This window comes from Kryptolebias marmoratus, linkage group LG2 (genome assembly GCF_001649575.2).
Source record: "Kryptolebias marmoratus isolate JLee-2015 linkage group LG2, ASM164957v2, whole genome shotgun sequence".
In the NCBI taxonomy this organism is placed as follows: Eukaryota; Metazoa; Chordata; class Actinopteri; order Cyprinodontiformes; family Rivulidae; genus Kryptolebias; species Kryptolebias marmoratus.
Window position 1 is genome coordinate 29,688,118 of NC_051431.1, and position 12,861 is coordinate 29,700,978.

General features: G+C 37.6%; 1 protein-coding gene across 1 annotated transcript; it reads left to right on the plus strand.

The window, feature by feature from the left end:
• Positions 1–2,172: 2,172 nt before the first annotated feature.
• Positions 2,173–7,063, plus strand: linc.pou2af1 (lnc RNA pou2af1). The gene is made up of 5 exons (XM_025010004.2): positions 2,173–2,359; positions 4,027–4,127; positions 4,331–4,373; positions 5,273–5,583; positions 6,467–7,063. Exons 1-5 carry the CDS (start codon positions 2,353–2,355, stop codon positions 6,812–6,814), a joined length of 810 nt encoding a protein of 269 aa, XP_024865772.1. The 5' UTR covers positions 2,173–2,352; the 3' UTR covers positions 6,815–7,063.
• The last annotated feature ends 5,798 nt before the right edge of the window (positions 7,064–12,861 follow it).

The following is a 12,861-nucleotide window of genomic DNA, read 5'->3' on the forward strand; positions in this document are numbered from 1 at the left end:
GGACTTTATATGACGGTTTGTACACAATCACAGGTTTCATGATTTTTTTACAGACTTGTCAACAAAACGTTGAACTGACAGTCTATAATGTTGTAATTTTACTTTTCAGCTTTCTAAAAAGGTTTTAAATCTTTTGCAAACTCTTCTTACTTCCACAAGTCCTTTTGATACATAAACAAATTGTACATCAAAATGTAGACTTTTTTGCTTTCACCCAGTGTGTCTCTTACTGCTATTAGACTTATAATTTTCTCACAAATTCCCCAGAATTCAGAAAGAGCACACCCAAACTTCCATCAAAAAGTCTCATTAAAACAAGAAGTGAAGGATCTTTTTAACTTCTCATATCGCCAACATAAAACACCTTAGAACCATAAAAATCCATGTGACCATTAGTCATCTACAATGATCTGTCCAAGGTTTAAAAATGTTTAATAACTGATTTACAGTTTATGTACATGTTGGAGGCTTACTTTTCAGTCGGTTTCTGTCTGCCTTTCATTATTTTAACAGTGAGGGAATGACAAACAAGTGTGTTGCTTCCATGGTGGCAGCAGCTTTAATATTTATTTAGATCTTGGTTATCTTAAACCTCTTATACAGTTCATGCATCAAAATCTAGGCATTTTTTTCTAAGCTTAGATTATCACAAAGTTATGCTGGAATTTTTGGCAGCAGCTGCAGTGGCATCTATCAACATCTTTTAAGAAAATTACTAGGTTCTATATATTCTTAACAGTCTACTTTATTTTAAAGAAATAAGTAATTTTTTAACATTAATTCTAACAAAGGTTTATTCTTTTCTTGGTCATTTTTAAGGCGCACCCNCCACCCCCCACACACACTCACACACAAATACACACACTCCAGCTATTCCAGGTCTAATGTAACATTAAAACAACAAACAATGGTACATTTGTGTCAAAAAACGTTTTTTTATAGAATATCTTTTTGTCTAAATCTTGCGCCCATCGCTTCCGGACCGTGCTCCGGATCCAGAAGGTTCTGATATTCGCCACCAGGTGGAAGCACTTCCCTGCGACAGGAGGCAGACACAGTGAAGGTGAAGAGCAGCAGAGAGAGGGAGGCTGTTTGGAGCAAAGTGCGGAGGAGACTTTATGAGGACAACTGGGAGACATACACAAAGAGCTTTTAAATGAGCTTACTGGAATTAAAGACGCATAGGTTAACATCAAGAATCGATTTGTGCAGATTTTTACTGAGTGTGGAAATCAATTCTAGGCTACCAATATTAACATAATACAGCAACTCTCATCATGATTTAAATCCTTATATTTAAAATTCAAATGTTAGCTTTGAGATGTTTGGGAAAAAGATTTATTCAAGTTGACTAAATATGTGACACAACAGCATTTTTTTAATTTTTTTTTTTAACAACTCATTCCTGTATGTCAGAAGTTTATACTTCACTTAACAGATCCTTTCAACACACAAAAAAATTGTTCACTTTGTTTATTTCTTAATCTTATGTTATCAAAACTAATTACCAAAATCAGTTGGTAACTGATAAAAAAAAAAAGAAATTCTTAAATTAAAAAGCAAAGCCGCACTTTCTCACCTAGGAAAATAAAAATAATTGTGGAATTATTCTTATTTTTTCCTTTAATTAAGGTAACATAGATCGGTGAGACTGCTGAGTGTTGCCTGTGCAGCAGGTGAGAGCTCCGGGACCATCCAGCAGCAGCTGAAGGCCTGCCATGGCAAAGATGGCTGTTGCTCTTTGCCACGCCCCCCTAACCCACTTTTATGCGTTTTATTCTTCTAAGACAGCTCCAAAATGTATTCACGTTGTAATCTAATGTGCAAAACGGCTGCATAAACGTGTGATCGCAGATTTTGGGGTGAAATCCGCTTTAAAGCTGCGCAAAAGAGGCATCCAGAGCTGAAGTGTCTAATAAGGGCTCTGAGGCTGTGATATGGCAAAAGCAGCATAAAATCGATAAAAGTGTGTTTTTATCGGGACAAACTGTAAAATACTAATATATTACATTAAAGTGGGGCTTATACAATCCCTTAGCGTAGTCATTTTTACTGAAAAATTGATTTGTAAGAGTTGCTTCTGAATATTCAAATTGTAAGTAACGCGCAATCAAATCATTGTCAAATCATTGAGTTCTAGGGGTTTTAAATAGTAGGCACGGAGGGAGAAAATCTCAATTTAATATGTCCCCAGCTATATTACAATATTGTTGTATGCTCTGATCCAGCTGGAATACATTTGTGTTGTGTTTTTTGAAGACTTTTGCTCAAATTTGGTTCTTGGCCATTTTTGCTGAGGCAGAAAAAGACGTTGTGGTCTTCCTTAGGGATCCTTTCCTCATCTCAGCCATCATGTCTGGTGAGTTAAAACTCTTCGGATTTTCATCAGGAGAGGAAAAGTTATTTTTTAATGTTTTTGTCCCTGTTAGAAAAAAAAAAAGAAAAAAGAAGAAATGTAAACATGGGATAAATAAATCGAACACATTTGAGGAGAAAATGCCAAACATGCCAGAGCAAAAGGGGGAATGAAGGAGTTTTCATTTTAATGCAGATGCTTACTTTTTTTCGAGTATATATAAAATACACAAAGAATGACAAATAGTGAAATTAACCTTCATTATGAAAAGTAAAAATATTTGATTGCCACCTGTTTGTGGCTCTGGCCAGTGGAGTTAGTGAAACCTATCTGAGCCTCACAGACTTTAGATGGATTTACAAACTGTTTGTTTTTGATGTGACGCCCTTCAGATCTTGTAAATGTTCATGTTCGCAAACATTTTTGATCAAGGTGTTTTGCCAGTAGAGGTAAGATTTAAGACTTCGGCGCTTTGCCCGGACTGATTGTGCGTAACAGATGCGTCTGAGTGGGTTGTGTCTATTTGGAATTTTAGTCCACTTATTTCTCACATTTGACACAAATCATGCATTTGCATTTAACTATATGAATATTTATCAGATGAGGTTTTTGGAGCCGAGCCTTCTCCTTTTTTATCTTCTTTTCAAATCGCTTCTCTTCAGTCGGCATTAAATTACGCCTTTAAATCTAATTTAGTTACACCTATACGAGGCGCTCTGGGCTCCCTAATAACATTTATTCAAAGAAAAGAAATCCTGCAAATTATTCCCGGTACGATCGCTGCTACATTTTTCCTAAAAAAAACAAACAACTTGAGATCGATCAAATGTTAATGTCAGTGCAGGAGCTGAGAACACCAAGTTTGAGCAGGGTTTTGCTGTGCTGCATTACCTAAAACAAACTTTACACTGAACGTAATTCAAACACAGAACATCTCCAGAGAGATCTGCTGCATATCCGACTTTTATTTTTAGTCTTGGATGCGTTTGATGTTTTCAGGTTTTTTTTTTTTTTTTTTTTCATTGCTCTATCAAGCAGACCACTTTTCACATGTTTTTTTTTTTTTTTTGGTTGGTTGTTTGTTTTGGTGGTGTTGTCTGCGGCGGTGACCGCAATTACCCAACTTTCCCAAATGATCTGAGACGCATTTTAAATCCGAGATGTATCTTCGACGGCAACGATCCATCTAAGACACAAACCGAAAACCTGTATGATCGGAAATCCACTTACTGTTGCGTATTTTGTTTCTTCCTGGTCTGAGCAGGGCGGGCGTGCGGTTGGGGATTCCAGAGCGCGGATCACAAACGCGCTGCACTCACAGAGTTGGCGAAAGGGGGAGTGGAGGGAAGCGCAGAGCCCCCGTGGTTCCAGCCGGGAGCCCTGGGAGGTTCTGCGGTGAGGGACCACTTGGAGCCGCGGCGCACACCGGGGTTTTACGCATGACGGGCTTTGATAGAAATAATTGATTCAAACGCTTCTTGCGAGATGTGAACGTATTGCAATGAAATAGAACAAAAGAGAAATTATTTTTCCTTAACTAGATTTTATAAATGCCTGGGATTTTTAATATTTAGGAGGGAAAACGTGGCTTTTTTCTTGGTGAGGTGTGGAGATCCGTCTGTTTGCGCTACAAGTGTTTTGGTAAACACGTGCTGTTTTTCTTTGTACAGAAAAACCAAGGGTGTACCAGGGTGTCCGAGTAAAGACCACAGTCAAAGAGCTGCTGAAGAGGCACAGAGCCCAGGAGGCCAACAGTAGGAAACTCCAGACGGTAACTCCTCCTTCCTTCAGTTATTTCTACCGCTCAGCTTTTGTTTTTAACACTCTGACCTTGTAAAACACTCATTGCCCTGTCAGCACTAACAACTTTTAAATCATTAACAGGTTTCGAATATTTCTTTTTGTAATAAACAGCTATGCTCATATAAAAAAATGATTTCTAACCACCTTTTTACTTTCTCCATCCATCTTTAGGCTTACTTGGAGCTTAAGGAGCTTTATGCGCCCGTCTTCCCAAGTAAGTGGCATGCAGCATTAGAGCTCAGTGTCTAAATCAGTTCACCAAAATCTAACTCATCTCTACCCAGTTAAAAAAAAACAAAAAAAAAACAGACGAAAACCAAATATGCAAATCCAATTTCAGAATTTGCATGCCCTATGATCCAAATTAATCCTGCAGCCGTTTCCACAACAGTAAATTTACCCCAATCCACCTCAGCTGCAGGAAGACACCTAAGGGCTGCGTATATATATATATATATATATACTCATATATATATTCAAACTTTATTGAACTAAGTGAAATGTGTTGCATTACAAGATCTCTTTTTTTAAGGGAGCCCTGGACAAGAAGGCAACAGCACAAGTTCCAGAAACACAAATATACAAACATACTTAAAATATATTACAGTTTACATCAATGTAAAAGAAGCAGGAGAAAGCAACATATAAGGCTAAGATGGTAAGCAGTTCCAAACTCCAGTCGAATCTCGTTGCAGTTAATTGATCCTGAAAGAGCAGCAGCTCAGCAGGTTGCTGCCTGTCATCAGCAGGCAGCAACCTGCCTGACCCTGGGGAAGAAATACTCCCAGTCAGTTTGAGCCTTCTTGGAATGCAGCTCGAGTTAATCATTTTCAGCTCCGAGCCAAAAGGACAGAGTCTAAACCTTTATTTACCTAAACGTGTTGGTTGATGACGTCACTCTCAAAGGTGGTTGTTTTCTTGTTGATAATAAGCTACAGTTTCCTTTTATTAAAAAAACGAGAAAAAATGCTCAAAAAGGAAGTTGTTCTCTATTATTTGTCAGTGTGTATTTCCAGATGTATAGCCTGCAGTATGTTTTCCTTGATACTCTTATTTTTGTCTTTATTAATATTACTGTCATCGAATCTTTTTTTTATTATGTATTTCCTTCAGGTCGTCACGAGGACACCTCTCCTGCTGCTCCTGCAGCCAGCGTGTGCAGCGGAGGCTCGCGGGCCGCCCCGCCGCGTGCAGCCTCCTTCCCTCTCCCTGACGGCTCGTGCAGCCTCCAGATGCAGGTGAGCGCCTTTAACGACGTCCAGCAGCAGTACGGGGACGTCATGATGCCTAGCAACGGCTACAACAACAGCAACCCCAAAGGAGACCTGAGCTACAACCCCCCCCTGCACCACGGGCTGACCTCCTCCCCGCTGCCCTGGAGCCACGGACTCTCCTCAGACGCAGACTACTACGGACACGGGATGGTAGGTTTCGAATTATACTTGATCTAAAAATTTGTTTTTTTGGTTTTCAGAAACTGGACTGGCTAAAAAATGTACACATACATACCGTTTATCTTGTTGGAAGGCTTTTTCCCCCCCCTCACAGTCATCAATTAATTTCTAGATTTATCTCCGTCAAATTTCATTTTATTGGCAAAACAACAAAAAACAGGTATAAAAAAGATCAACTAAACATATCTGTGAGTTTAGCTTATCTGTTAAAAGGGGGAAGATAATACTAAAAAAAAGTGCAATAACTTTTTAAAATGTATTTTTATCAACACAAAACAACACAAACTGGTTCGGTTTATTAGTAGTTTTTGATTTGTTTGTTTGTTAATTTATTTAGATTTTTAAAAAGACCTGAGTTGGAGCATTAACTAAAAATGGTGAAACAAGAACAGTGTTGATTTTAAAGGTTTTGGAGTAGGGTTTAATAAGTATGCATTTCTTCCCATTTCATTTTGAACATTGAGTTATTTTATTGTAAATACTGTGCAATTTCTATCAAATATTTTTATTATTATTATTATTAATACTTTTTTCTTTTTACACTATGTTTGAAAAAATTAAAACTAAACTAACTAAAGTAAAATGTGCAAATTTATATTTTCTTTGATAAATGATTACAGGAAAAAAAAAGTACACTTTTCACCAAAACACATTAAAGCTGCCAGCTTTAATAAAGAGCTCCACTATTATGACTCAGCATCTACATAATGAAAAGCCAAGCTAAATTACAAATCAATAAAAACACAACTGCCAGCTTTTGTGACTGTCTTCAGTTTGCTGTGCTGTGCTTCACATTAACCGTCTGTAAATCCCTCCTAAACCCTTTTCATCCTCCTGCTGCTCTTTATTCCAGGCTGCCTGCTCCTCATCAGAGTCTCTGACACGTAACAATCTCATGGATCCCAACAGCTACTCCCCCCAGGACTCCTTTTCCTCCTCTTCTTCCTCCTGCTATGATTCACCCACCAGGATGGAGTCCAGCCACCACAGCTTCCCCTCAGAAAGCTACCACTACCAGCACTGCAGCCCCTATCAGGACTATGTGCCCGGCTGTTGGCCAGGCCAGCAGGAGAGCCTCTCTGCCCCTGAGTACACACCTTACTACAATCCCACAGACTATCCTTACACCTGTACTGTGGAGGAGAGCTATTTCAGGAAGGAGTTTCCCCTGAACTCTGAAATGTGTTACAATGTCCTATGATAAGAGTTTCAGCAGTATTACTTTGTATCCTGACTGTAAATATGATTCTCTTTTATTACTTAGCAACACTATTGGCTTGATGGTCTACTTTACATTTCAGTTTGTGCTCTGACTTGCTTTTGCTGCAGTGGAGTAACTTGTGATTCCTCAGTGGATGCATAGACTATATTTTTTGTATCAATTTTAAGACAATTTTATTTTCATACTCATAAATTTTTGATGTACAAAATAAAATCTTATGAAAAATGAGTACTGCGGACTGATAGAACTTATTAAAAAAAAAAATTCTATTTACCTATTTGTTGAAAGTCTTACTCTTAAACAGCCCACCTCTCTTTGTGACTTTTCCTTGTTCTTATTAACAGTTTAATTCTGACTTTCAGACCCTTTCTCTCTCTCTCCCAGATCAAAGTGTATATATATATATATATATATGTATATACTTTGATCTGGGAGAGAGCCTAAACCACAGCCTAAAGTCTTCCTTTAGATCAGTAATAGAGTAAATCTTCTCTTCTGATATGTAAACAAACCAAGTCAGAAAAGGTGCCTCAAAATCTGGCCTTACTGGATATTTTAATGCAGTTTGACTTTACAAAATGGACTGCAGAACTGGGAAAAAGCTTCATTAAACTTTACACACAAACAATGCTGTGGCCAAAAACACTTTTTAATTTTAATTACTTCAGTACCATGTTCCAAGACAAAATGAGCAGCTGCTTGAAATCTACTTTCACAAGCGTTTATGATCTTAACAGTGCTGTTTCACTGAATATAACACCTGATTTTATTGCCTCACTAAAATAAACTATTCCATTGGAACAAGAGACTGTTTAGTTTAATTCACAGCTGCATACTAAAGTTTGTAAAAGCTAGAGGAAATTGTGAAATGACTGATTACATATTGTCATTTGTAGTTAATTTCTGCCCTAGACAGACCATTTATTAGTGGCAAATGCAAATCCCATGCCTGAAGAGGAATGGGATCTTTAAGTGAAAGAAAATCTTCTAGAGAGCAAAAATTGAAAAAAAAAAAGATGGTTTTAAAAATGGCGAGTGAGGAGAGTCCCTGGAGGGCTGCGGTTGCTCGGTGGTCAGTACCACACCTCATAATCCTGAGGCTGCAGGTTCTAGTCCAGGTTGCATCAGAAAGGGCATCCAGTGCAAAACAATTACCAAATCTTTGTGCAAAGTTCACTTGATGTGACTAATCCTGAAGAATGGTGCAGCCGAATGAAAAAGATCAATAAAAAGTGAGGTGAGTGCTTATTAGTGGCATTGGCAGAAATAAGTTTACAGATGGGCCTCACTAAAAGTGGGTAGGCCACCAAGTTAACACAACTTGTAAAATAAATGGAAACAAAGTTTTACTTCCATATGTGGTCAAATTTGGTTGGAACCTTTTGTTAAAAAAAGAAAAACTTACAAAGGTAACTAAAACAACTTGAAACTGATAAAATTAATTAAAAAATTTCTATAAATCACTAAATATGTCATTTCTTGATGATGGATTTAACATAATGTTTAGGACCTTGGAAATCCTTTTGTACTCATCCCCATCTTTTCTCTCAGTTGAATTAGAACATTTTAAAGGGGATGAATTTTTATGCAATCACCTATTCTAAATTTCAAATTTTTATGTTGGTATTACTCTGTAGAAATTTGATTTTGCTTAAGACTGTACTGTAGCTAGGCTAATGAAAAGTCCTACCTCTGTTGGTAATTTGTTCGGAATCTGGATCTGTCATCTGATCATTTTTTTCTTTTAAGTCATGACCTAATCAAATCAATCAACCAAAAAAAAAGAAAACTGAACTGATTTAAATAATTCTTGATGTAATGAAAATTTGCATACAAGCTTCTGCTGTTAAGATGGTTTCTTAGTGTCAGCTAATAATGGATTCACAACTTACTTTTAGAGCACAAGTTTTAAAAAACTGTGAATAGAATTAAATTCAATCTGATAAATTTGAGACATATCAGAAACAACATAACTACTGAAGCTTCATGAAAGCCATGATTCTCTCACATATGAACTACAGTCTGACCAGCCGAACCCAAACAAGACAAGCTGTGCTATAATCAACAGGAAGTCAATATATTCTAGTAAACATGATTTAAATGTGCAGACATTACTTGTGTAAAAAATGTTTTATGGTTTGGCTCCCCCTCCTCCAAATAATTTTATAGAATAACATCAAAATATATCCTCTAAATCTGTGACGGGTCTGTGACGTCCACTGTGGTTCCATCTCATCTCTGGGACCGGATTTGTTGTTGCTAGCACAAGTCTGACTGTCCCATCGATTGTTGATGGCGTTATGAAAGTGGGACTCGATCAAGGCTTTATTTTTTAGAAGAAGAAAAAGAAGAAGAAGAAGGTGACGATGAAAACTTGCCTTTGCATCTAAAGAGGATCCAGGGGTAGAACAACTACTTAAAGATTATATGGCTTCTGGAAAACTGAACAAAATAGAAGTCCAGTTGTTTTTATTTTTAACCTTGTTCAAATTTACCATGTCCTGGATGATTCTGGAAAACTGCTTCCTTTCAAATTAAAGTAATGGAACATGACTGAACATGACTTTGACTGCTTTTGGTCTGATTTCCACAGGTAACAAGGAACTTGTGGCCCTTGTCAACCTCTAATTTTGTCTACATTAACAAATACTTAATAAAGCATAAATAGTCTTTACTTTAGAAAGGTTCACAAAAAGACTTAACTAACCACTAGCAACTGTCTTAATGATTAATGCACTGCAGGGTAAGCATATAGTTAATTTAAACATTCTCTAACCATTAATACATGTCTAACGCATGGTGTGAAAGTACATTTATATGACCATTTACATACATATACATACAATATATAGAATAGTTAATTTATCAGTTATTAAGCATGAATAAAGATTGAGTATGTTGGTTTTGGAAGTAATTAGCCTGTATGGGTAAAGCATTAATAAATGTGTTAATTTATATCTTATTAAGTGTGAATCGTCCTTAATTTATGATGCTTTGAAGGTTAATTAATAATTTATTTATGATTAAATAAGGCTAAATGAGACTCCGGGTACTCCGGTTTCCTCCCACAGACCAAAAACATGCATGTTAGGTTAATTGATGACTCTAAAATTGTCCCTAGGTGTAAGTGAGAGTGTGAATGGTTGTTTGTCTCGTTTGTCTCTATGTGGCCCTGTGATGGACTTGCGACCTGTCCAGGGTGTCTCCCGCGACCTGTCCAGGGTGTCCCCCGCCTCTCGCACAGTGACTGCTGGGGATAGGCACCAGCTCCCCGTGACCCGGAATGGAGAAGCAGGTAAAGAAAATGGATGGATGGATGGATGAAGGCTTAATGAGGTGTAGTTATTACAAAGTACTACCAACTTTTTGAATGTCAGACTCTTTTAATCTTGTGCAGTTTGTATCAGGCCCCACACAAGAGTGCGGACACACACTGGATATGGTTTTATCCTTTGCTTTGCATGTTTTCAACCTGGAGATCAGCAATGCAGTGTTTTCTGATCGCATGCCTGTGGTATTTGATGTTTCCTTTGCTAAAAGTACAGTCAAACCTCCTGCTGCTTGGCTCTGCAGCATCATTAACCCTTCCACTGCTGCTCAGTTCTTAGCCATTTTTAATCAGAGATGTGACACTTCACAGTTTTTATGCAACAAAACGCAGGAACTTAGCTCTTGGTTTCACTCTACCTGAGTCTGTTATGGACAATGTTGCTCATTTAAAGATTAGGCAGCTTAAACATAAATATGTGAACTGGCTGAATGACACGACTCATGCTGTCAGGAGTGAGTGCCGCAGAGCTGAGCGAAAGTGGAAGAAGGACAGACCGGAGGTCTCATTTCAAATGTTAAAGGACTCCTGGTGCCATTACCAGAAAATTGTAAAGGATGCCAAAAGAAAATATCTTTCTGTGATTATTCTGTCAAACACCCACACACCACATTTCATTTTAAAGTATTGACTCTGTAAATACTTTTAAATGAAAAATTTCTGTATGGAGGCCTCTGTTCTTTGTCAAAATTGTTTCCACTTTTTCATGGATAAAGTCAGAACCATAAGGGCATCAATTTCACCTTCTACCTGTGATCCATCAGTATGTGTTCCTGCTTGTAGAGTTTTAACAGGTTTGAACCTGTGACTCTGTCTTTCCTTCAGAAAACAATTAGTTATCTGACGCCATCAGGTTCTCCTAATGATCCTGCTGCTTCTCAACTTTTTAAAGAACCTTTTCCCACTCTAGGACCATTTGCACTTGAATTTATGAACAGCAGTCTGTTCTCTGGCATGGTCCTTTGTCATTTTAAACATTTAGTAGTGCAGCCTCTAAATAAAAAACCTGGACTGAATTCCACAACCTTTACTAAATTTAGGTCCATTTCTAAACTTTCTTTAATCTCCGAAGCTTTCAAGAAGATAGTGTGTAGTCAGTTACTCTTCTTTCTTGAGAAGCATACATTCTTGAAGTTTTCCAATCCGGTTTTAATACTCTCCACAACACTGAATCTGCTCTTTTAAAATTTTGTAACATTATCTTTTAGCTACTGACTCTTGTGACTGTGTCATCCTTTTGCTGTCTATATTGCTGTCTCATTTAGAGCAGTGGATGGGAATCAGGGGCATATCTCTGGAATGGTTCAGGTCCTAGTTGGCTTCTTTTCTCTTTCTATCTGCTCCCACTTCATTCTGTACTAAGAAAACATGGTGCTGCATTCCATTGCTACACAGATAAGTCAGATTTATGTCTCTCTTAAAAGGTCAAATGCATACTCAGTCCATTTTTTAGGTGTCTTGAGGACATAAAGACCTGGATGGCACTTAACTTTTTGAATTCTAATGAAAATAAGACATAAGTGATGATGTTTGGAGGCACTACTGGACCCTTTACTGTGGATTTAGGTTTCTTGACCTAGTACAGCAAGAAAACTCTAAGGAATCTGAGAGTCAGACTGGATACTGAGCTCAAACTAGATAGCCAGATCAGGACAGTCGTTAAGAGCAGTTTTTATCATTTAAGGCAGCTGGCCAAATTAAAACCCATCCTTCCAAGGAGGCACTTTTAGCAACTCCTAAACTGTGGAACAAACTCCCCCTCCATCTCAGACAGGCCTCTTCATTGTCTTTTTAAAACTTGTCTTAAAACCTACCTTTTATCTGATCTCTTGTCTCTTATTATGGTTTTTTGTTTTTTTGTCTTGTGTGAGTGGTGTTTTTGTCATGAATCGTGGAACTGACGGAGAGGAACCCAGTGCGCAGACTCATATTAAAGAAGCAAAACTAATTTATTAAACTAAAGAAATAAACGAAAACAAAAAGCTGACGTTGCAGCAAACAGACAAGAACTAAAATAAAATAAAATACATAAACGGAACAGAACTCAGAAGACAGGAACACGGAGTGAAGCAACAACAAACAAACATCAAACTAACAACAAACAATGGACCAGCGAGGTATGGAAAGAGTGACCGGGTTTTTAACACTGAGGATAACAAGGTGAGTGGGAACAGGTGGAATGATTACAGAGTCGGGACAGGTGTAGATGGGCGTGGCTGACAGGCAAGTGAATGACTGCGGAAGAGTGAAATGAAACATGAACATGAGACAAAACAAAAAGCAAATACAACCAAATAACAGAATAGAAACAAAACGTAAAACTCTGGCATGAAAAAAAGTTTTTTTTAAGCGACATCATATTGTTTAGTCTCAATAAACAAAGCATACATTTTACACATTGTACATTCTTTTTGTACATATAGGAAGTATTTTCTTTTTCTTTCATTTTTTATTTTTTGGCTCATTCAAATGTGCTTGCTGAAATGTCCCAACCAGGAAGTAAAAGCTAACCGAGGTGCTTTGTTCTATCCTGGTGTGGGAGTTTCTTCTTACTGAGCCAGAACTGCTGAGCCTCCAGTGGGGGATTTCCACAAATTCTGCAGCAACAACTTACTAAATGATTGCCAACAGGATTTGTGGTACACACACATATAAATCCTACAGTGTGTATTTTTGACACACATAATCTTATTCAAAA

Coding starts and splice junctions, on each gene's coding strand:
- linc.pou2af1 (XM_025010004.2), top strand. Junction 4,374..5,272: donor TTATGCGCCCGTCTTCCCAA/GTAAGTGGCATG, acceptor TATTTCCTTCAG/GTCGTCACGAGGACACCTCT. Junction 5,584..6,466: donor ACTACTACGGACACGGGATG/GTAGGTTTCGAA, acceptor TCTTTATTCCAG/GCTGCCTGCTCCTCATCAGA.